The sequence below is a fragment of the Taeniopygia guttata genome, chromosome 2 (genome assembly GCF_048771995.1).
Source record: "Taeniopygia guttata chromosome 2, bTaeGut7.mat, whole genome shotgun sequence".
Lineage (NCBI taxonomy): Eukaryota > Metazoa > Chordata > Aves > Passeriformes > Estrildidae > Taeniopygia > Taeniopygia guttata.
This window is the reverse complement of record NC_133026.1, coordinates 54,891,453-54,915,182: the sequence shown is the minus strand read 5'-3', so window position 1 is coordinate 54,915,182 and position 23,730 is coordinate 54,891,453. Positions and strand designations below refer to the sequence as shown.

At 37.8% G+C, this 23,730-nt stretch overlaps 1 protein-coding gene across 3 annotated transcripts in view; it reads right to left on the bottom strand.

Moving 5' to 3' along the window:
• The window catches only part of ITGA9 (integrin subunit alpha 9), a 244,749-nt gene that overhangs the window by 56,327 nt on the left and 164,692 nt on the right, over nt 1-23,730 (bottom strand). For all 3 annotated transcript variants that reach the window (XM_002199003.6, XM_030265373.4, XM_072924054.1), the window contains 5 exons: nt 22,029-22,115; nt 20,626-20,705; nt 17,316-17,405; nt 15,341-15,449; nt 10,734-10,841 (listed from right to left, as the gene is read on the bottom strand). In XM_002199003.6, coding sequence (XP_002199039.3) covers nt 10,734-10,841; nt 15,341-15,449; nt 17,316-17,405; nt 20,626-20,705; nt 22,029-22,115 — 474 coding nt within the window. The remainder of the gene's footprint in view (nt 1-10,733; nt 10,842-15,340; nt 15,450-17,315; nt 17,406-20,625; nt 20,706-22,028; nt 22,116-23,730) is intronic.

Genomic DNA, 23,730 nt, shown 5'->3' with positions numbered 1-23,730 from the left:
TGGCCCATCACCAATACACTCACTTTCTGCTGTGATATAGGGTTAGGAGAAAGGCAAAGCAGGCTCAAAACTTGAAAAGGGTATAAAGAAAATTTTATTAAAAGTAACTAGAAGGGAAAAAAAGTAAGAGCCAAAACAAACCATTCAGAACAATTCTCCTTCCCCCACAACTTTTTCTTTGTCACTGACAATGTAAAGAAACCAAACCTAATATTTCCAGTCAGTTTACCACCTCTGAAACAGTGTTTCTTCAGTTTACTGAGGGAGAGAAGTCCCTCTTGTTAAGGTTATAGAGACTTCTCTATAAGAGGAAAATATAATTCTCTTGTGGCTCTCAATTTCATCACAAATAGCAGCTGCCTGGGGAACCCTGCCATCGTGAAATCCTTCTCATTGCCACAAGCCCTCCCACAGCTTGTCGATGGGCCATGTCAGCTTAGGGGGTATTGTTTTAAAGATGAGCTGTTCAAAGGCAAAAGTTCCCATTATCTATCTCTAAAATAATCTTCATCTCTGGGAATAGAAATATTATTTTTCTTCTTCTCCTGGAAGCACAGGAGTACTCTCTTCCTCTGTTCAAACTTCTCATGGGATCACAGCTATTTCAACATCTGCTTATCTTAGGATGGAGGATTTTGCTCGATATCAATTTGAACACTTTCATCTCCCCGTAGTTTCATGAATTACAAGGAAAAAGAGTCCTTTCTCCATAGCTTATAAGAGGATTTCAGCTCCAAAACAAGGCATATCCTCACCCCTCCCATCTGGGACTTAACTTCTTCCTCACTGACCTCAATGCCATCATGCTGTTCCTTTACGTGCTTGCACCTTGTTCCTTTCTCTCAGTCAAGGGAGGATTGAAGCTCGCGATACCTCACTCCTGACTGGAAGGGAAGGAAATAATTCCCAGGTTTTTCCATCTTTAATATGTGTGTTTCACAGAGGCCTGTCCAGCTTCTCAGTGGTTCAACAGACTGTCAGTTACACAAAAAGCTTTGCATCACTTCCCTCAATTTCTACCCATTCCAAACCAGGACAGATTGACATTTTAGAAAAGAAATGGGCGAGCAAATTTGTATCTTCAGCTCATTACTAATAGTAGAAACACTAGATTTCCACTAATGCAAAAGATTCATTATGGTATTAAAACTTAAGGTTTCCAAGCTCTTCCAGTAAGTCTGGGATTGCCCTATTCAGCTAAATCATTACTAGTTGTGGACGAGGGCCTGGAAGTCAGCAGAACTAAGTTGACTGCAAGTGTGAATGTGGAATCCAGACATGAGTGCATATGATAAAACTAAACCCACATCCAACCTCAGAAAAAGTGCGTGGACAAGTTCAAGGAAAACATAATAAGACACAAGATATTTGGAACAGCAATTTTACTTGCAGGAAACATGCTCAAGGTCTGAACACAAGCCAGTCATTTCACAACATTTTTAGCATTGTTCAACTCTGTAATGGATGCCTTTCTCATCATCTCTGGGCTATACTGACTCCAAAGGACTAGGAGTTTGGCTGTGGTCTGGCGGAGAGTTTTTACATACTTTCTCCTGGATGTTTTTTTAAACTGATTTATTTATGTATGAATAACTAAGCAGTAGTTCAAGTTTTCAAACTTGAAAAATAAATAACATATGTGTTTGTCTTTGTTGCTAACTGTAGCACATTCATCCTAGTATTAGGGGAAAAATGTATAAAATGTATGCAAGTATTCTGATTCAAAGATACTGATTCAACCTTTATTAAGAGAACAAATAATTGTTAAGCAGGGTTAATCTAATATGTCACACTGAAGAAAAAAAGGGAACTGACAAGAAATTCCAGACAAGGTCAGACTCAGCAGTAGACAAATAAGTTATGTAAATACATTATCTGACTACTTGCACCATATGCCAAGAATGTTTAATATTCACAGATAATGAAATATGTTTGAATCAGAGCAGTCTTGTTGATTCTGGTAATAAATTTAAGAGCCACTGAAACAACAGGAAATAATTTTTTAAATTAACCCCTTTTACACAACTCTTGAAAGATTTCAACTAAAAATAGCAATGATGGCAAGGAAAACCATTAGACCACAAATCCAATAAGTAGCCTTACAAGGCCATGAGAAGAGGCAAGAGGAAACAAATTTAAGATGCTAAAGAATTAAATCAGCTTAGAGGGGGGAGTACACCACAGCTCTGGCTTGTGCTCCTCTAGACAGCAGGAGAATGCACCAGATGCATGTTTGGCATAAATCATGCTAACCTGATTGGAACATCTTTAGATGTTTTTCTGATGCACTTAATATGTGGCTTAATGAAATAATCAGGTTTGATAAGCATGATTCTTGCAACATTGGTCTGGTCTTGGCCCTGCAGCCAATTTGCACATACTTAGCAAAAATTCCCAGAAGTACTGCTCTCAAGAACTAGTGATTCCTACCCAGTTTTGGTAGGAATATACTTTATACTTCTCATATAAAGTTCCTGACTTACAAGACAGCAGATTCATTCCTAGACAGAACCGTACATGCCACATGTACACAGTAAGAAGAAAAACTGACCACTTGGTATGATTTAACTCTGAGGTCCACAGAAAGTTCAGGCCTAGGAATGAATAACCACCACCTTACACAAAAATCAGCTTACCACTAACATTCATGTGCTCCCTATAGATTGGTCTCTAGCAGATGAAACCCAAGAAAGGGTCACTGAGAAGTACTTTGCCTCTCCCTATGATGTTTAACCAACATATATATTTGAGTCAATAGATAATTCTCAGGGTATGTCTCTATTTTAAAAGCCCCTGAGATCACCTAGCATTTGATGTTCCTTCAGCTAGATTCCATCTGTCTATATAGTACATCCTTTTCTGCAGCCTTACCTATGATGTATTAAACACAAATAAGCCCATGTTTGTTCTTTACCTGATTGTAGAACTTCCCTATGGGCTATGCTGATGTTAGGATGAGGAGCTCTGAAGACTGTGGAGGTACGTACATTCCCTGTAGGGCTCAAACAACTCCTGTGGTTTGTTTCACTAAAGCAGACATTTGAATGTATCAGAAAGGTGTCTAAGATCTGAACTCTCTTTAAAGGCAGCGGAGAAAAGGTAGGACTTTCAAGGGGATGATTTTGCTTATCTACTGTAGACAACTGAAGATTAAATGGGTCATTTTCATTGAAAAAACCTCTTGAGGGGTGGAGGAGATATATTAAGTTAAGCAGAAGATGGCATTTGTTTCCAAGACATCCACAGAGTTTCCTCCAAGAAATGGTTTATTGATACTTTTGATACCATCTGGTACCTTGCAGAAGACTGGAATGATGTACTTTCAAAGCCAGGACAGAAATCCAATAAAAGATGCTTATTTTCACTCTGATACATGAGCAGGGAGGAAAACCCTTCTGTCACCACATATAAAAAGATACCATTGTTTTAAACGCTTCCTTGTTTTTTTGCTTCCTTCATTTACACCACAAATCTTGTACATTTGTTAGATGTAGAAGAGAAATGCTGATCTAAGAGTCAGGACTTACAACACGACCATGTGTTAAAAGAATTTACCAAGCAGTTACAGTCTGAATTTCCTTCTTCATTGTTTTTGTCAGGAAAAGCTTTCCAATGGAAAAATAGTGAATTCTTACATTCACTCCTTCAAAAAGAAGAAAAAAAAATTTAAAAATAATTGTAGACTTTCTTTTTATTCAACAGGAGGAGCTTCCTTCTCTAGCTAGGAAGCTTACAAAAAAACCAACTATATATTTTTTTTTCCACACCACAGCAAAACTCCTGATTACTACATGAATACTCATGGTAATCTGCCAAACTTCCTCCTTCCTTCATCATTCTGATAACAGATTATTTATATATCTATTTTATTTCACATTTTTCTTTATCTGAAATTTCTTTTTATCCAAAGGCATATAAGCAATCTTTTTCAAAATTGGAATTCACATATTCAGCAAAAAAATAGGAGCTATGGCCCATTCACAAAGTAGCAACAGTTTCAGCTGATAGAAAATATTAATAAAACTGCCACTCATTTGAAAGACCATGATTTTTTGGGAGACAGTGTTGTAAAATTTCAATACCTAAGCAATTTGACAAAGTTTACTTTAGTTTAGAAGCTAATCATGAGCAGGCCACAATTGGACAACAATATCATGTTGCTGTGGCCTCGTTTAATATATGGATCACAGTGCTTTTTTCCCATGTTTTAATGGCCTTGACTTCTATATTATTAGACTTTATTGAAAGACAATTATTTTTTTACATTCAAAATGCCTTTTCCAAGAAAATCCTCTTTAGAATTTTCAAAAAAAATCCACTGCTTATACAAATACCATAGCACTTTCATTTCTAGAAGATTTGATCAAAACAACTGGAAAATGTCAAAGAATTTGTTCAAATCTGGCTTCACCTAAAGATTCCAAACAGGAAGTCACAGAAAGCTTTCTTCAACGTTAAGAAGATTTTTTCCATCTTCAAGGATGCATTCAGCAATGCACAAAAATATTATCTTGAAACACTGGGAATGCCGTGAGCTCTGACCAAGGCACAGGTCTTGTATTATGATGCAGATGGCAAAAATGCTGGGGATTTTTAGATTTATTTTAAGGTATTAACTCAGAAAAAAATCTTAATTTTATCGCTGGTGTCCTGGGGTGACTTTATGATGCTTGTATCCCCATTAGTCTGCTAGCCTGAAATAAGTTTTGGATCTTTTTAAGACTGGTTCTGAGAGCAAAAGAGGGACGAGAAGAAGCTCCGAGTTTGTTACAGAAACTGCACTTGTTCCCCTGCATCCTGCTCCTGGACTGTGCTCTCTGCGGACAGACAGACAGCAGGACAGAGCTCTCCTTTGCTTTTTAGTTAGCTTTTAGCTAGCTGAGGCAGAGAAATTCCCTGGACTGTGGTTTTTCTTTTTCTTGGAACTGTTTAAACCTGCTGTGGACTGAAAACCCAGAAGAGCACTGGCAGCTCACACCTGTGGCCCACTGGGCTGAGCCTGGGCTGTGGCATTTCCAGTGCTGGAGGGACTGATAAGAGACTGGGTGAGCTGAGCTACAGCCCACAAAAAGGACTTTCTGAGTTTGTCATCTCTTCAGATAGGCAAGAGGTTTTATTGTTTATTATTGTAATTTTTTTGTGCTGGTGAATGCTTTGCCTGTTAAATAAAGTTTTTTTTTCCACTTATCTCCAAGGAAATCTTTTCCTGAACCAGTTGGGGGAGAGGCCACTTGAATTTGCTTTCTAGAGGAGCCCCTTTTGAGGTTTCCTCCTAAATTTTCCCTAAATCAGGACACCTGGGCAGCCTTTCCTGTATAACAATGGAAACTTACAAGACAGCAGAGTTCCTCTCCAGTTCATCATGCTGACATTAGGAACTCTTTCTGAGCTGCTTTGTGGTTCTCCTCCATGCTCGTGTCTAAAGGCAAATGTGCCACGCTGGACCACAGTGTATGCTTGTGCCCCTCCTCACAGCCATCCTGCATGTGGCAGATGCACTAGTTTCTCCTTGCAAGTGACAGGGCTCCTAGGCAAAGCCAGATTCAGTTGATATCACTGATGTGCTCTACACTAGGGGTAGGACAGGGAACACTGCGAACTGCCTAAGCAAAAATGTTTTGGATCAGTCATTTAAAAAGCAATTAAAGTGAATGAGGCAGGAAGGTCAGAAAGTACCTGTACAATTTTTTGTACAAATTTCTGTACAATATGTTCCCTGGAATGAATAATTTCCTCCAGTAATCTAGCTATGTTTTTAAATATGGTGCCAAAATGTGTGTATGCTAGTGTGCGTGTAAATCATTGAAATTAAAATACTACATGCAGGATGACTAACACAAAAAGCTAAAATAAATCTTGCTGCAAGTGCAAAATGTTCCTGTACAATCTTTCTGTTAAATGTCAATTCATTTTACTTTTTGTCTTTCAACATTCACAGGAAGAGATCAATCAACTTAAAAGGCAACCTGTAAAAGGAATTCTCTTCAATTCTTCCACTCATTAAGTTTTTCTTTACTTTTTTAAAGTCTTATGATATCCAGCTATCATAAAGGCAGAATCCAAATCTATGTAGAACAAAGAAAGAAGTGTGAAGTGAATATGCCAAACATAATAGGACAACTGGAGGACTTCTCTTTGTCTTTGCAAGAGAAGGACTTTTTATTTTGCTCCCTAAACAAGAAGCGATAGGAACGGGTTGGACCAGCAACCTAACTGGCCCATTTAAGGTTGATTGGCTGAAAGGTTGTCCATTTAAGGGGACAGGAGTCACAAGACTGAAGTTCAACCCATTTTTCACTCTCTGTAAATAATTCTCAAGATCTAAGTTTAGAAGCCTATGGAAAATCAGGGAAACTAGACGGTTTCTGTATTATCAGTGGAGACTGGCAGGTGCTTCTTCAGAACTGCTTCTGTGCCTCTCTTCATTAATTGTTAGAGTAAAAGAACATAGTAATTTAAATATATTCTTTCAATAACAATTACTAAAACAGTAATTACTAGACTTAGACATCAAGAGTTACATGCAAGGAGGGAGCTCAAAAAACTGAGCTCTCAAAACACTGAGAAGAGTATTTCCTGTTTTATTCCAAATTCCTTTTTATATTATATATATATTATATATGTTGCCTATATTGCAAACTCTTTCTGAAGAGACTGTTTTGCAACATATGCCTCTTACTTTCCAACAACATTCTTATCTCAGTGATGGCGATAATATGTTTTTTTATATTCTTGGTATTTGTTGTGATGCACTAAATAGCTTATTTAGTTATTGTTTTGCACTGAGTGATTGGGAATTTGCACTGAGTAGTTTTTATACGCACTATGGAGTTTGTGTCACATTGGTCTGTTCCACACACCTTTCCTCTCCCCACCCCAAGCCTCAGGTGTGAGGGTCTCTCCCTGACCTGCCCCCCCCTCTCGTCACCTGTGTCTCATTGGATGTGGCCCCTCTGTTCCGCCCCACCCCCTTTTTCCCCCTTTCTCCCCGAACTCAAAACCCTTCCCCGGGATGAGACATTGGATCTCAATCTCTTTTCTCTTCCTCACGATTTGGCCTCTGTTATCCTCTGAGGCATCGCCTGGATCTGAGGTGGTTCCTACAATAAACATGATTTGAATCCCAGGGAGAAGAGCGCCTTCGTCTTTTAAAATAGGCTCTGCTTGGTCCCTCTAGAGGAGGATCATCCAGTTCAAATAGACAAATCTGGTTTCCAACTGTTAATTCCTCATAATTGTATTTACCTTCAATGAAAAGAAAATAAACCAGAAGGCAACAATCTGATCCAGTCCATAAAGCCATCACAAGAATAATCCTGGACACATCATTAAATTATGAACAGCTTCAGGAAATACCTTGGTTAATTCAGTAGGAATTCCCATTGTGAAAATCTTCTTGATGACCCTAGAAAGCAGCTCCTTGGCTGCTAGCCAAGGTCTGGTAGTGCTTCCCTTGCCCTTGTGCATCCCTAGCTGGGTACACAAAGGAAATTACTGATCTTTCAGTTCAAAACCAAAAACATACACAAATATAATGAGCACTGTTTTTCTTCCTGGAAGAATAGATAATCAATGGCTCGAAGAGTGGAGAATATACCTTTGTGTTGGGACTACCTTCTCTTCTTGTGTGAAGCTCTTCGATGTCATCATCTACACTATTCTATCACAACACTTATACTAACAAGCTGAGGTGTTTAATTTATTATGTTTTTAACCTGGATGGTTTTTAACCTTTGCAAGAAAGCAAATACAAAAATACATAAAACTAAACAGCTACTAATTTTACTTAAGTGTTTCCAAAATATCATTTACCACTGCAAAATATAAGTATTTACTATGTAAAACCAATGTCAGAGGTGAAATTTCCTAGCTAATATTATTTGAAAATTTCTAGTATCTTCTAGTCATTAAAAATTTATAGGGAGGAAGTTCAATTGTTTGGGGTTTTTTTCCCTAGTTTTCTTTTTTTGTTTACTTCTGACTTTTACTGTTGATTCATTCCATTTATATATTGGGGGCTTTGTTGGGGAAAGTGCTGCAGAACTGCAGTGCTGCTCCCAATAGACCTTGAACTGCATCTGAACATCTCTAAGGCAGAACTACAAATGTCAAAACATCTCCATGATCTGAATTTGTCTTGAACAAAATGTTAAAACAGTTTCTGGAATAAAGCCAAAAGCTCACAATGGCAGGAACAGAGGAAGCATGAGGGCTGTCATTTTCTCTAAGACCAGCAGATAATACTTCCTATTAACACCTCCCAGAGACACTGACTGTTCCAGTGAGCCATATGTGACTCTTCCTGCAATTAATTTCTGTGCCTGAAAGAGTAGCTCAATCAACACAATATGAGAGAGTTTGCTCCTGAAACTATCTTGTGTAGTTTATGTGTATGTGAGACAAACTCTAGTGCTTTAACTATGCATTTTGACTCAAAAATTTCACTGCCTTACTGTATATCCGAGAATGGCAATAGAATTACTATCTTTAAGATAAAAACCATTATGTCATCAAATCCCAAGTGCTGTGTCAACAGTGCATTTTACAGATAAATGACAATTCCTAATCCTCTGCATTAATAACAGCTATTTTCAAAGTTTTGGCAACACTGACAGCTGGAATATCTGGATTGTAGGCATAGAGAAAATAATGACAGAAACACCTGAACTGTCTGAAAGGACTCTATTACCTTACTATCTTTAATGAAGTCTAGATTCTGGGAATAAACCAAATAAGCAAAACCTTGAAATAACGATTATGCTTACAAAAATTGCCTTGGAAAAACAGCCATTGTAAACCATTTTCTAAAGTTCATCTCCTTTTAGGTTTCTTTCTTAAATTATATCTATTTTATGAAAAGTTGAAAAACTCGATGATTTTAGTTCACTTTTCAGTCAATAACAACTCACTGGGAGAGAGCAGTAGGAAAGAGAGTGGGATGCCTTCTCTGTTACAATATTAAGACTTGGGATACACTGATTCTAGTAAGATTTGGGATACATTGTTTTAGTGCCTGGCTTGCACACAGATTTCCCGTGTGAAGTCAAGCAAACCTTTTGGTGTTCTAATTATGTATCTGTAAAGCAAGGATAACCTCTGTTCCAGACAGGATTTTCTTGGCTCACATTTTTTAACATGATAGAGGTATTTAGAAAGTCATAGGAGAATTCTACTGACCATATACCCAAAATCAGTAGTCAAAATTACTGGAATGTCAGTGTGTCCGGCAGACGCCGCTCATAAAAACATACTTGCCTACTACCTGCAAAGAGGTCTCACAACAGGAGTTTAACATTTCTACAAAACCAAATTTCAAAGTACAATTCAGTAAAATAATGTACAGAGCAATGCAACCTGTTCTTGGGAAAAAGCAATACAAACCCTGCTAGCATTTATTACCACAGTGCTCAAGACCACACTGCTCAGGTGGGATCTCCTTTATAGAATGACTGACTTTAGAGATACTGAAATTTTGGGAGATAAAATCCTAAAAAGACTTTAACTTTAAAATCTCTCTGCATCTGCTGTGAACACACCCTGTCCTACAGCACACAGAGACCAGGGAATGAACAAGGAGACGGGTCATGACACTTTGACAGTCAATGTGTCAAAGGAAAAGTGATCTTCTGTATATAAAGCTGGACCAAATAAACATTAAAATGCAATGCCACAGAAAATTATACCATTCTGGAGAAGTAATTAAATCTGGTTGGAGAATTGACTCTGTCTATACACTACTATTGCTTCATACAATATTCCCACATGCTTCTCAGTCATTCTGTCTTTACTGCCCACCTGCAAGCCATATCTATATTTATCTCACACCTTCCAACAGCAAAAATCTTGGAAACCTGCTTAGAAAGATCCTTCAGATCTATATTTACACATATTCAGTGATACTGTTACCTACATAATAGGTAATACTTTTCAGCTAAAAGGCTAGAAAAGCAACTAACAACATGAAATTATCAATTATCCAAAATATCCAGTTTTATTTCACAAAGGCAGATTACTCTGAATTTCAGCAATAAATTTACCTCAGTAGTAACGTTTCTGCCTTTTGGCCACCACAGTATAAATGATGGTATTTTAGTGGTCTAACAAAGGCTTTGAAATAAATAAATATTAGAAATTAAATCTAACAATGCATATACTACAGTTTATATTGAATTTCTTTGAAATTGACACAAAATCATCTTTTGAAAAGCATTGTGTTGGAAGAACAACTTTCTCTATTATTTACATTTGTTAAAAGAACACTCAAAAAGAGCAAATTATAACATGGACTACGGCAAAGTAGATATAGATAATGTATTCAGACCTAGCTGATAACCACAGCAAAATACCCAAGGAATCTGAGTTGGCTTGATAAAGCATCCTATTGATATTACATATACCATTTAATCCTCCCTCAGTCAGGGAGAACTGATTAAGAGACAATCCTCTTTTGGAGGTGTGACTTGTGGAAGTGTTCTCTATATTTCCTTCAACATCAGCCTGACCTAGTTTTACGTGGTATTGTAGGAAACCAGGAACATACAACCAGTTGTCTTTGCCCTAGATGAGGGAGAACAGCCAATAGCTGGAGGGGTTCAGCTACTTACGATCTGGCCAGAGATGCAAAGAACCTTAAAAAGCAACTGATTCACTGAGTTTTGGTGGACTTATTTTGTTTTAGTCATCAGTAGCTCTCAGTACCTCTCTGGGCTCAGAGTACATCATAACATACTCACCATCATCTGCTGAATATGAAATATTTCAGCTCCAGTGGCAGAGAGGCGGTTTGGAATTGAAATATCAAGAAAAGCCCCAGGAAGAGTGCTTGGTCCAGCATTGTAAACCTGTAAGAGAAAAAATGAATACAAATAAAATTACATACTTGACTTCTCATAAATGGGAAACTACTGTAGATTCAGAGCTGGGAGTACAGGTAAATTTGAAGAAATACAAGTACTTTGCAATGTCTTTAGACTAAGACTACTTTTTCAAGTGTCAGAATGAAATCAAAGGATTAGCTTACCTAACAGTCTTCAGGCCTAGCTCACATATCAAAGGAGAAGCAGTTTTGCAAGATAATTGCCAGCCATCGATACAAACAGTATAGTTTATATAGAGAGACACTGCTAGTACACTGAATGTTTTGGTAATAAAATCTTGAAGGCTATAAGAAATATTACTATCTCAGTTAACATTCTCATTTCCATCTGGTAACCGCTGCATGATGTTCTGCATATGTTTTCCTTACGGAGCAGAAGCCAAACAATTACTGTGAATACTGGACTGTGGGTCTTCTGAGTGAGTTGCCAGGAAATGAGTGTGAACAACTTCCATTCGAGTTCTGGAATTTTCAATTCAATTATACTTTTAGTGGAAAATATTAGCTTTCTATCACTCCCTGGCCCCCAAATTTTCAACAAAAGCTCAAAGAATTTCCCATCCACCACTGCTATGTATCCAGTGAAAATTCCAAAATTTATGGAGTTTTGCTGAAGAGAAATAATCCATGGAAAAAGTCAATTAAAGCAAGTTTTTATTTGTATCTACATTTTTTATTAGGAAAAATATTTTATGGCTCTTTCTAACAACACAAATATAAATGCATTAAAAAACATTAAAATAAAAACGTGAAACCCGTTACAATATTTATCCACACTGACATACGACTGTGAAAAGCTGCAACATGCAGTTGTTAATTGTGTAAAGTACAAATATTAAAACCAATAGGTTTTCATTCTTCAAACACTCTTTATATTTGAAGAAATGCCTGACTGATAAACAGAACTAGATTGCAATGCCAAATCCTCCTCACAAAAGCCCTGAGGCTTCAGGCAGGGGGTGAAATTCCATTAGAATGTAGTATGATAAATGCTGCATGAAATACAAACATAATGTTTCATGTTAAACATTTTATAAATTTTGATTATCTGACTAAGATCAGATATGAGTTATTGCAGAAAAGGCATTTTCTGTTTCTTTGTTCATATTTGATCTAGTAGAAATTTTCACATATAAAAACTTCTATAAAGGCCCATATTTTTGTAACTCATCTCTTGGTTAAGGAACAATTATTTTTCTCATCTGGAGAAGTTAAATATTTGGCAGAAATAATTAAGCAAAGAGTGATGCAAACAATGCCTTGCCTATTGTGAAACTAACTTTTCTCTCTGATATACACACTTGTAAGGTTTTCCCCTTTATTAAAAAGCAGACGTGTGACACGTTATGGTATAATTTTCTATGTCCATATGGAAAAAATATTGCTATTACAACCACTAAGTGTGTGCATGAAAGACAAGAGCATTTGGTAGGACAAATGGTGGCACTGCCAGTATATAGATTCTCTCTCCCTTCCCTGTTATCACTTTGCTTTATTGAAAATATTTATCTAGTTAAAGCATCAGTGCATCCGTTCTTCATTTGTATTAACCAGTCCCTGGGTATGAGGAGGAGGAAGGGAAGAAGCCCTACAAACCCCCACGAAGGAAACCAGAATCACAAGAATTAATAGCATGGTTCACAAAAGCTTTTATGCCCTGAAATCCTGCTTTCAGTCCTTCAGTAAATAGCTAAGGGCACTGTATGACAGTGGGGGCTTAATTGCTGTGGATCTGTCCTAAATTGCAAGGTAAGATGTATTCTATTTGCCATCTGTTAGAGGTGTGGCAGTTATCTTCTGTTAATTGGGCAGTTTTCTTTATCTCTTCCACCAACCAATCCTCTCCCCTCCGGGGAGACATCTGCTGTACTGGCCTGTTGAATGTCACTGCATGACTGATAAAACTTACAGCATCCCATTGTGAGATGTTCCACCCAGAGGGAGGAGCCAAGCATTCCTAACTGGATATAAGCTTGAGATTCTGGAACACCAGCACGGTCTTTTCTGCACTGGATTTGCCAGAGGAGCAGCTACCTTTTCCACTGCAGAAAGACTACACCCTTTTCTACAGGATCACTGCACCCCAACAGACCCACACCTGCCACTCCAGAAGGACTGCAGCCATAATAGCCATAATTCCCAATTGGACTGCTACCAACACCCTGATTAACAGGGTGTCAGGTTGTATTCTGACTCTGTCAGTGGTTTTTTGTTCACTGCATTGTTTATTTTATCTTTTTATTTTCTTCCCTAATAAAGAACTGCTATTCCTGCTTCCATATTTTTGCCTGAGAGCCCCCCTTAATTTCAAATTTATAACAATTTGGAGGGAAGGGGGTCTACATTTTTCTCTTTCAGGGGAGGTTCCTGCCTTCCTTAGCAGACACCTGTCTTTCCAAACCAAGACAGGATCACAATCTGTCCATGGAGGCAGACATGCTTATTGCTATAGGCTGAGTTATAAGCCTAGGAAAACAGAAAGAAAAAAGACAAAACACTATTTTTCACGATAAATGAAAATGGTGCATTTAGTCATGCACCTACCTTTGCATGACTTATCATTCCCTAGACCCATCTAGCAGTCAAAAAGGATTTGTAGGGCTTGTAATAGATGCAGTTACAGCAGTGAAATACAATGCCAGTTAATGTTGGCCACATCACAAGAGTTTCTTATAATAATCCATCCACGTATTTTGTCACATCAGGAACCCATCTAGCTGCCTTGTGAAGTGTAATATATAAGTAACATTAGAATAATGCTGAGCTGCTATGAAGTTTTTATTGAAAGCTTCTCATACCTGTCTTTTCAGTGTCCTCATCTCTTCCGTATACTGTACTGTTATCAGTAGTGCTAGAAATATTTTCATGCTGGGGCATTTAGCGAGCCTGAATCCCTAGCACAGATGTGTTCTCTTGGATAAAGGCTGCCTGCTCTTTTGCTCAATGACCATGGCACTAAAAAGAATTACTCCTCCACTTCTAACCTGTGGCTTCATCCAAGATGTGGCACTTGAGTAACTAGGGCTCTTAACTCAGCATGTGAAAAAAGGTGAAAGAAACAAATGGTAGGAGCTTTTTTACCTATGGAAGTGAGATGCCATGTTTGCAATTCCTGTCATAATATATTCAGATAAAGGACATATGTCATCCCTGCATGGTGTAAATATGGTATCCAATCAAGAATGCATTGTATAGCATTGTAGCAGGATGCTCTGTCTGAGTGGGGATAAAATAGCTCAAACTAAACCCTGTTTGTGAAAATTACTCATGATGGATGGAGAAGGGTAGTCATGCTGACTTTGGTGTTAAAGACTGCTGAGGCTTGTGAGAAATTGATCTGCAAGGGATTCTCAGAACCTGACAGAAAGATCACACAGTCTTGTACATCTGTATGCAAACATTGGGATAAGGTGTGATAACTTAGGAAGGCCATGGAATAGAGATGACGTTGTTGAGAGAGAGATTGAACTAGAAACAAGTCTCAACAAGTTTCAAAATATGACCTTGCAAAAACACCAGATATTTTAGAGAACGGGAACTATGAAAGATGCATCGTAGCAGGACCACATGGGATGAAAAAATAAGTGATTGGTGTTAGAAATATTAGCAGCATTGTGTGGCAAAAGGTAACAGGCTGAAAAAAATTTATAAGGTATTCTAGAAAAACATTTATAAGGTATTCTAACCAGGAAATAGGCTGGTTTCTGATAGAATGGTGTTGAGTTTTACATCTCTTAAGTCTCACCCTTCAATGAGACTGATAATGGAATAAAATCTTTTAAAACGCTGCTCACTTACCCTGTCTCTGAAAAGCAAGGACTACCAACAGAGACTCGTCAATCCCAAAGTTAAACATTCAGACAATATTTCCTGACAAAAACTGGTACCAGTGAGGATGTGACAGGCAAAGTTCCTGATAAAGGAATCAACAAGTGATAGTACAGATAACTTGTCTAAAGCTGCTGAGCTGGCACAGCTAGCCTATAAAGACATGAGTGAAAGTTGATCAATTTATACTACAAAAGCTCAGTCCCACTCTTTATCAGCATGGACTTCTAACACACTACTTCCAGGAGAGAGTCTGGAGGTTCTTTCCTGAGTGGAGATGTCCCTCAAGGTTTCTCCTTGAAGCTGAGCAAAAGAGATTTGCCCACCATTGTTGGTATGAGTGAGTACACCTATATAACCTTCACATAAAACCTGCTGACCCAGTTGAGGCTAGGATTGGATCCAGTTGCATCTAGATTCCTCAATGAGAAGAAGTTTAGAAAGCAAGGGAGTCCTTTCTGAACCTCCTACCTCAACAAGAGGGTCTTCTTTATAAACTTTGTCAAAAGCTTCCATTCTGCCCATGACTGTGATGCAAAATCATGCACAAAAGCCATTACCACACTCAATAAAATAGTTACAAAATATGAATGTGCTGTCAACCAGGAAAGCAGTCAAAATAAGGATGAGTTTTACCTGCAATGTGAAGTTGAGAGACTGGAAAAGGCATTCATGGTTTTCCAACTGAACAAAGTTGGAAGCTGCCACAGAATCACCGTAGAAAAATGAAGTAGGGAAGACTTCTCTGCAAGACCAAGATACAAATTTAGTAAGCTGAATTTGTGAGCAAAATAAAATATATTTGTGTCTAGCTGAATTGCACCCCCTACTTTCTAGTCATGTGAAATTCTATGGGACCATTTTACATTAATCTATTTTTTGTGATTTGATTTCCTCTTGGCAGCATTAGACTACACAAGCAGCATCTCAGCTGATATGGGTTAACATCCCACCAATGAAGCAGACTTCTTTTGATTAGTTACCCTTTTTATTCCTTTCCTATCACAAATCCTCCTCTTTGGAGTCCCCGCCATGGATGATTTGCTCAAGTCCCATAGCTTGGATTAACACAGGAAATCATTGCACTACCAAGTTAATCTGAAGAAACAGTATATAAGAGGAATACTTTAAGATGCATATTCACTAAAGTAACATTTCAATTTTATTTAACATTTACATAGCATTTCAGGAATAAACAGTTAATAACCTAAGTTTTACTACCTTTATTATTAAGCAGATGATTAAAGGAAAGATTAGAGGTGGATAACATACTTTCAACTAGAGTAGAGCAGTTCAAGTTTCCTTAACCATTCTTATCATCAAATCACACAGTAAAATGCAGTGGGATTTTATCAGAAATTACTTGGAAGCACAACACAGTACCTAAAAATCCTGCAGAAGAGTACTAGGAGTTCTTTAAGCATCCTTTATGTCTCCTTTTAAACTCAGGCTTCTCCACTGTCTGGAAAAGGCCCTGGTGTAATTTCAGACAAACCTTAGTCCTCTCTACTGCCTAAAACTCTGCTTCCTTCCCAGGTTTTCCTTTGGAATCAGAGCACTTTGAGACAGGATTTTAAGCCTGTTTAGGTACATTTCCTTTTTTCCTGCCTGCATCCTGTGCCAGTGATTGCTAGGAGAAACAGTGAAAGACTTTCTCCTCCCATTTACAGTGTTATGTCAGAAGGCTCCCAAATATGGTACAAGCCATTCTGGGCTATTTATAACCAGGAATGAAGTTTGCTCCTCTAGATTCAAATGTAGGACAATTAAACTAAAAAACAAGCTTCAAAAAGATACTGTCCAAAAAGAAGAGTATTAATAATATTACTATGCCTAGGAATGTGCCCTCCAATAAACCCAACTTTTCTCTGGCTGCTGGATTTTTCTGTGAACTTCAATTAACTAAGCTTTGTCTATGAGAAAGAAAAATATAATCCACACAGGCACTTGGGTGGGGCTTATAAATTCCGAGACCTTGTGCTTTAAAAAAGTACATTCTGAAGAGAAAGAAGAGAAACCAATTTTTATTATGTTTTGGCATGCAGTATTCTGTGGGTAACAAACAGAGATCTAAAGACACAGATGAAAGCATTCTTACTGTAAAGCTGAATAAAAATCCATCTCTATCAAAGCATCAAGAAACAAGAATTAAATTTGTAAAGAATTTAAAAACAATCTCCTTAAAATTCCAGAATATTTGACTGTAACCTTTGGCCTCTCAATCATTTCCTTAAAGACAAGCCATAAGGACCAAGATGTGGTTTACTTGTTCTTTTAAAATTTAATTTTAAGGTCCATCATATCTACAACATCACTTGAATTTAAATACAATCACTAAAATACCTACTATAAATGTGATGGTAACTAATTAGCATTAATTAGGAAGTAGTGAAAATGAGATACAGTCTTGACATTAATAAAATTTCCAGATATTGAATGATATTGTCTGTATGACAACTGTCTGGGAAACAAGGAAAAAGCAATAGTCTGGCTACATGTAAACAAAGACAATAATTAATTTTTTCACTGGAAGACACTCAGATGTTATTCTTAGGATGCTGCTAATTATTATTATTGTTGTTTTTGTTTTCATTTGATGATTGATACTTACCCATTGATGGATGAGTCCACTTCATGCATCAGGGGCATGGACAGGATTAGGGTATTATCATGCAGACATTCAGTTCGTTCTAGGTTTCCACTATGCCAGAAAGGAAAAATAAACAAACTGCAAATCGACAGTCTTTGTAATATATCACAGTTTCACAGTCACCATCTCTCTACCTTGAACTCTGAGCCTCTCTATTTGAGTGATATCAGCTCCTTAAGAATGTTCACCCAACCTTGGAGAGGGCACAAAAAAAGCATGAGTTTTGTGGCTGTGACATAAACAGACTCATTAAAAAATTCTATATATATTGGAACAAGGTGTGAATTCAAATGTCTGTGGCAAACTACAGCAGCCATCATACAAAGTGGAGAGAAACAAGAACATTTAGACTTCCATGCAAGGGCTCATTTTCTCCCAGTTTGACTGCATGTCAGTTTGTGAGAGACACACCTCACAGAGGATCATGAATAAATGTTTTCAGTATACTTGAACTGAATTTGCTGCCACTGCAAGCAGTTTTTTGGGCAAGACCCTTGTAGTGAACTGGCCATAACCTCTCAGCAATTCCACCCTCTCTTTCCCCCTCTTCCTGTACTTAGCTGCCAAAATGAAAGCACTTCCTACTTTACATTGTCAAAGGCAGTTGCCTCAGCCAGTCAAAACCAAAATGAAGAAAGGAAATAAGTGAGCAATTAGCTCTCATTTAAGTCAGTTTGTTTCTGTGTGAATACTTTATGTATGAGGTTTGGGAAAGGTTTCTGTAATGCATGTCTAGCACACAAACCTGCAACTATTCTAATTCTGATGATGAGTCTGCTTGTTGGGAGACAGCTCAGAACAACAATCTTGAAAGATATGTTAAATGTATTTCCAATTTCTTCAGCAGTACTCTGGAATCACTTTTGCCTTGCAGTTAATTGGATTTACTCACAAATCAAACCGGCAAAACAAAAGATATGATCGTATTTATTTGAGGACAGTATCACTGAGGCAACAGAAGACAATGACATCCCAAGTGACACCATGCAGATTATGAGTTGCTCAGATTACAAAAATAGAGCCTGCTGGCTACATACATGCTTACCTACAGCTCAGCTTTTTGCAACTGACACACTGCCTATGTCTGCTGATAAAATATTGGCCAGATAGAAAGCCGCACAAATTTTCACCCCTGGGAAAGAACCCCACTTAATAAAAGCTTTTCCTCCAAATAGCCTCACAGAAGAGTCCAAAATTGAGACATTTCTCATCCAACACAAATACCAAAATACCATGGTGGTACACAGAATAAGCAAGTAGAATTCTACACAGGGTTCATGGATATGTTCTTATCTGTTTCAAATGGAGTAAAGGTACTGTCAGAAAAGGAGAACACAGCTCAGTGAATCTAGCTCTAGAAAAACAGTTCACACCTGGAAGCAAAGAGGAAGGTTTGTTGTTTTTTTAAAAACAGCCAAATAGTGTAAGAGCAGTATAATGAGATGTTTGCTTCTTTCTCCAATTGTTACAATACTGAAGCAGTCTCTTGTCACAGATTCTACTGCCAAATTTGCAGCTGCACAGGACAGGCTCAAGTAGGCACTTGAAAGGCAACACTGGCTTTCCTATGACAGCATGACATAGCTTCCCTGACCAGCTATTTCTGCCAGACTAGCTCCAGTTCTGTGTGGAAACAATGCCTTCACCTATTGCAGTCTGACTGCAGCACAGGTACTTTCTCTCAATTTCCTCATACCTGACTTTACCTCAGGGCTCCCTGCAACTTTTGTGGTAGAAAGATTTTGTTACACTCATTTGACAGCAAGGGAATTAAGCAATTTGCCTAAAGTCACAGAGGAAATTAGGGTAATCAGCATTGAATCCCGCACTACTACTCTCTTTGGAGGTTCAGCTAAATCCTTCAAAACATAACTATCTTCTCTCAACCTTCTACAATGAGAAACTTTCTCCTAACATCTCTAAGCATGCACTCAATGTATAACAATTACTGTTTATTTCTTTGCTCATCTAAAGGCACAGTCTAGTACTTCTAACTGGTAGGGCACAGAAATGTAAGAAGTGAGATTACAGAGGGAAGTCCGGTACTATCCAAGGTTGGAAAACACTGGCTATGAAAATTTAAAGCACTGTTGACCCATCTTTGCACCAGCTGACATTCGCCTAGCAGATACTGATGTCTCTGACTGAGAAGCATCATCAGATAATCTGAACACATGATGAACATCTGATGGAGAAAAAAACTTTGCTAACATGTAAGACATGGTGGAGTGTCTCACTTCCATTGTCTCATACCAGTCCTCTGTGCTGCAGGATCTTGTTCCCAACTACAGGTTTACTGCAGGGGAGGACTATGTCTTATGAGAGCAGTCACTCAGCAGCTGCTTCATCCTATATCTCATCTCTAGCTTTTTGTAGAGGTGTCATCCCATTTGGGAGGAGAATTCAGACTGAAGATCCTGATTTGCATAAGGATATGATGTTGGCTCATTTACACAGTAAAAATGGGAAGAAGAACTAGTCAAACACCCAAAACATCAAAGCAGCAGTTCATGGTCAATATTAATGCAGCCATGCATTGGTTCCCATAAAGACATTGGTAGTGTTTGTGAATGAATCACCCATGCAGTCTGCTTCTTCATGGTACATCATCTTAGGAGGCACAGAGCATGTGTCACACCTTTTATCCTGCCCAAAACAAAATGCCTATGCACACATACTTTGCAACACCCTACTTCAATGCCAACTTGAAGTGCTCTTTGGGAAGTACGCTATCTAGATGTGTTCCACAGTCTGTCATGGCTCACCGAAGATCCAGAATGGGGGAAAATCGAAACATGACTTTAAAACCTTACACTGGGATCCTTGACCATCTGATTAAAGCATTTATCTTTTTTGGTTTGCATCCCAGCATGTTTATTTCATTAAAATGCTAGAACAAATGGGTTGGGCTATCTTATGTTGATCATCAATCTCAGCTGAGCTGAGCTTGATACATGGTCCAAAGAGATAGCCACTGTAACACAAGAGCCTTTCAACTGAGAGAATACAGAATGATCCTTCAGAATGGCAACCACCTGGCAAAGAAAACTTGTGTATGATCCTACCTCATTTTTCAGGAAGCTTCAATACATAGTTCCTCTGCATCACCAAAATACATTTAGCCAAATGCATTTAGCCCCAGTAATTTAACCTAATTTACTACACAAATACATATCTACAGCTAGTGTCATGTAATTGTCAAGCACACGCAATGCAAACTTCATGTAACAAAGAATATTCAAGTCATCTAGACATAAAAGTGTCCCCTTACCTTTGGGCAGTGACAAGGAAGGTCAGCGTTTCTTCCTGCCCGGTCAAATGGCTTGTGTCAAAGATCACACTGAACTCATACTGCACAAAGAAAAAGCCATATTTAGACTCTGCATATTGTTTCTAAATGTATTTATTCTGAAACTTTATTTATATTTTACTGCCCTAATTTTACAAAAGTGGCATATTTTGATACGTGTAAGAGCACTTCTACTTCAAATTACCTTGAGTCTCATTAATTGTGTTTTTCTTCAAATACTATAGAGTTTGGGTTTTCCTTCATTAAGAGAAGACCTTTACTAGAATTGCCATTCAAAAATATTTATTGAGGAGATCATCTGCCTAGGAATGAGTCTTGCAGAACAGGAGGATCACTCCTGAAACTATGTCAACACTACTCTGTGTGTTATTTGCTGATGAAGAGATCTTTGGGGGAATAAAGGCCACACCAGCAAGTGGAACAAGCTAAAGCATTCAGGACACGTGTCATAATGGGTGAAAACAGGTGCTAATTTTGAAATAAGAATTTTACTTTGATGGATTATTTCTCCATGTAATTTTTCTGCCTAACTCCAAAATAGACTTTGGCCAAGTGAAACAGTGTAAAAATCCACTGTAAGTTCAATGGCTTACATTCTAACATTCTAGATAACATTTTGCTACTGCATGTATTTTTTCAATTAAATTTAAAATATTTCTTACTTTTACAAAATAGCACAAAAGAGTCAATTATAAAAACAGAAAACAAAAACTTTTATATTGGGTCAAAGGATACATCAATTAAAATGGAAAGGCTTTGCTTTTGAAATGGAAACTTTCTGAAAAATTTTAGACTAGTTTTTTTCAGATCATCCTTAAGTTATTCCTTATTTTCTCACCTTTCTGGGTTGGTCATTTATATAGATCATTTTAGTGGCAGAAAGAACCCATCTGGATTTTTAAACATTATGAGAGAGTGTATCTTCTCTTCTCTTATGGAACAACACCCTCTTTAAAAAAATCTACCAGAGACAATAAGATGAAAATGTCATTAGTGCATTTTCATTGTCATTTGTATAAATCCAGTGGCATTTTAATGAAAGAAGACAAAAACTCACAGAGGCAACATACGATAGTCCTTTTCTAGTTTTTTGCAGAGGAAATATGTAAGTTTTCCACAGCTGCAACTTTTGCACCATTTTTCAAAGATATTTTATTGCAGTGCCCAGGGCACTATCATTGGCCCCGTCTGGTGAGAAAAAGGATAGTTAGCCTCTTAACTGTGAAAGGCTTGGATATCTGGCTTAGCAAGCTAGAGAAAGTAATAATCACAGACATTTAACAGAGCAGTTGGCTTTCCAGACACTCCATGGAGACAGAGGTAAATGAACCAATATTCTGCAAATGCAAATATCACAAAGTTACCCTAGATTTAGATCTCATGAAAGGAAATCCCACACTGCACTTGAGGAAATCTGACTCCAGTAACTCACAAGCAATGCCCAGCTCCTCCTGCAATAAAATAAAAAAGACCATGAGATTACAGATTTGTGGAGAAAAAGAAGATTGCTAAGAAATGTCAACATGATGAAATACTGTGAAAAATTAAATATTTCCCATCAAAGCACTGTGCTGTACTTCCTTAGTCAGACCAGCATTGGGAAGAAGACAGCCATCAGAATCTTGCTCTAAGGGATAGATCATGAAGAAATACTGCATGACTAAACACATTAGAGTCAGAGAGTCAGACCAAATTATTGGATAATAGTTATTCCCTCTATTTATTAAAAGAAAGCTTTCAAATGATCAAGAATATAGGTTTTCTAAGGTAGTTTTCCAGGTACCTGTACCATGAGGAAAGAACAGTGTTGAGAAACAGTGACCAACTATGCAATACACGGATGTAGAAAAGAAAGTTAATCTGGTTCTGGTGACATTCAATGCCCTGATCTCTTGCTCTGGTCTACATACCAGTCATGCTGGTATGGATACTAACCTTTAGTGGGACAGTGGTTGCATAAAAAAAGTAGAGGAATGAGCATCTCCTCATGCTAAACCTTGACTGTGGACAGTCAATAATTCAAATGTAAAAGATTAGAACAACCCTATACTGCTTGACTGGTGACTCCACTTACAGCAGAAATTCTTCTGGTGGATGGAGTGCTTCACTGCTCCATAAAATAAGTGGCTAGCTCTAGATGAGCACATTCCCATTACAAGATTATCAGGGAACAGTTTAGTACTCTGCCACTGTGAGCAAGTTCATCTCACTAAACTTTAGGAGTATGATTCAGCTCTGGAATCTGATATATGCTTTTAAAAGCCTACACAGCAAGTGACTGCTATGTGATTTACTGCCACTGCTCTCATGGGTTGGATACCTCTCTAGACCTACTGTTGATTATATCATCACCTGAACTATAGTGCTTATGGTATCTGCTATAATACAAATACCTAAATTTTAGATATCTCTAAGTTAATTTTATTCCAGACATGCAGCTGAGAATCTCTTTGCTAAAGAACACATAATATATTTGACCTATTTTCACTATTTACTGCAGTTTGAAAAGCTCATGCTCATGTACATTTCCTGAGTTACTTCATATATGCACTTAAAAGTTACATTCTCAGCTGGAACAAGAATGAGTGGAAGGAGCTTCCTGATGCACTTGGGTTATAGGCATCTCCAGGAAATACCTTTCTGTCTTTCACATTCTGACCTAAGCACAACATGAGTGTTCTACAGATATTTAGCTTCAAAATCATGGTTCAAATCAGGGCACATATTTCTAGAAAATGATAGATCTTTCTTACTGGACTAAGACAATATTTCACTGGTTTCATGAGAAGCAAAAATAATGTAAGGACAAAATCAGTGCACACCTTGAGATGCCTAATGGAGTGACATTACTGCAATACTACTAAAATGCCAGAGGAGTGGCCTTTGCATTCAGTTTCTCTATGGATTTGCTTCCTTGCAATATTTTGTAGCCTTCCATTCCTGGAAATACGAAAGATGGCACTGCTTAGCAAATCAAATATCTAGCTTCAGTAGTATGGACTTACCATTCACATATGTGTTAGATTTTCTCCTCTAAGAAAAACAAGTGCTTTATGGACAAAGCAT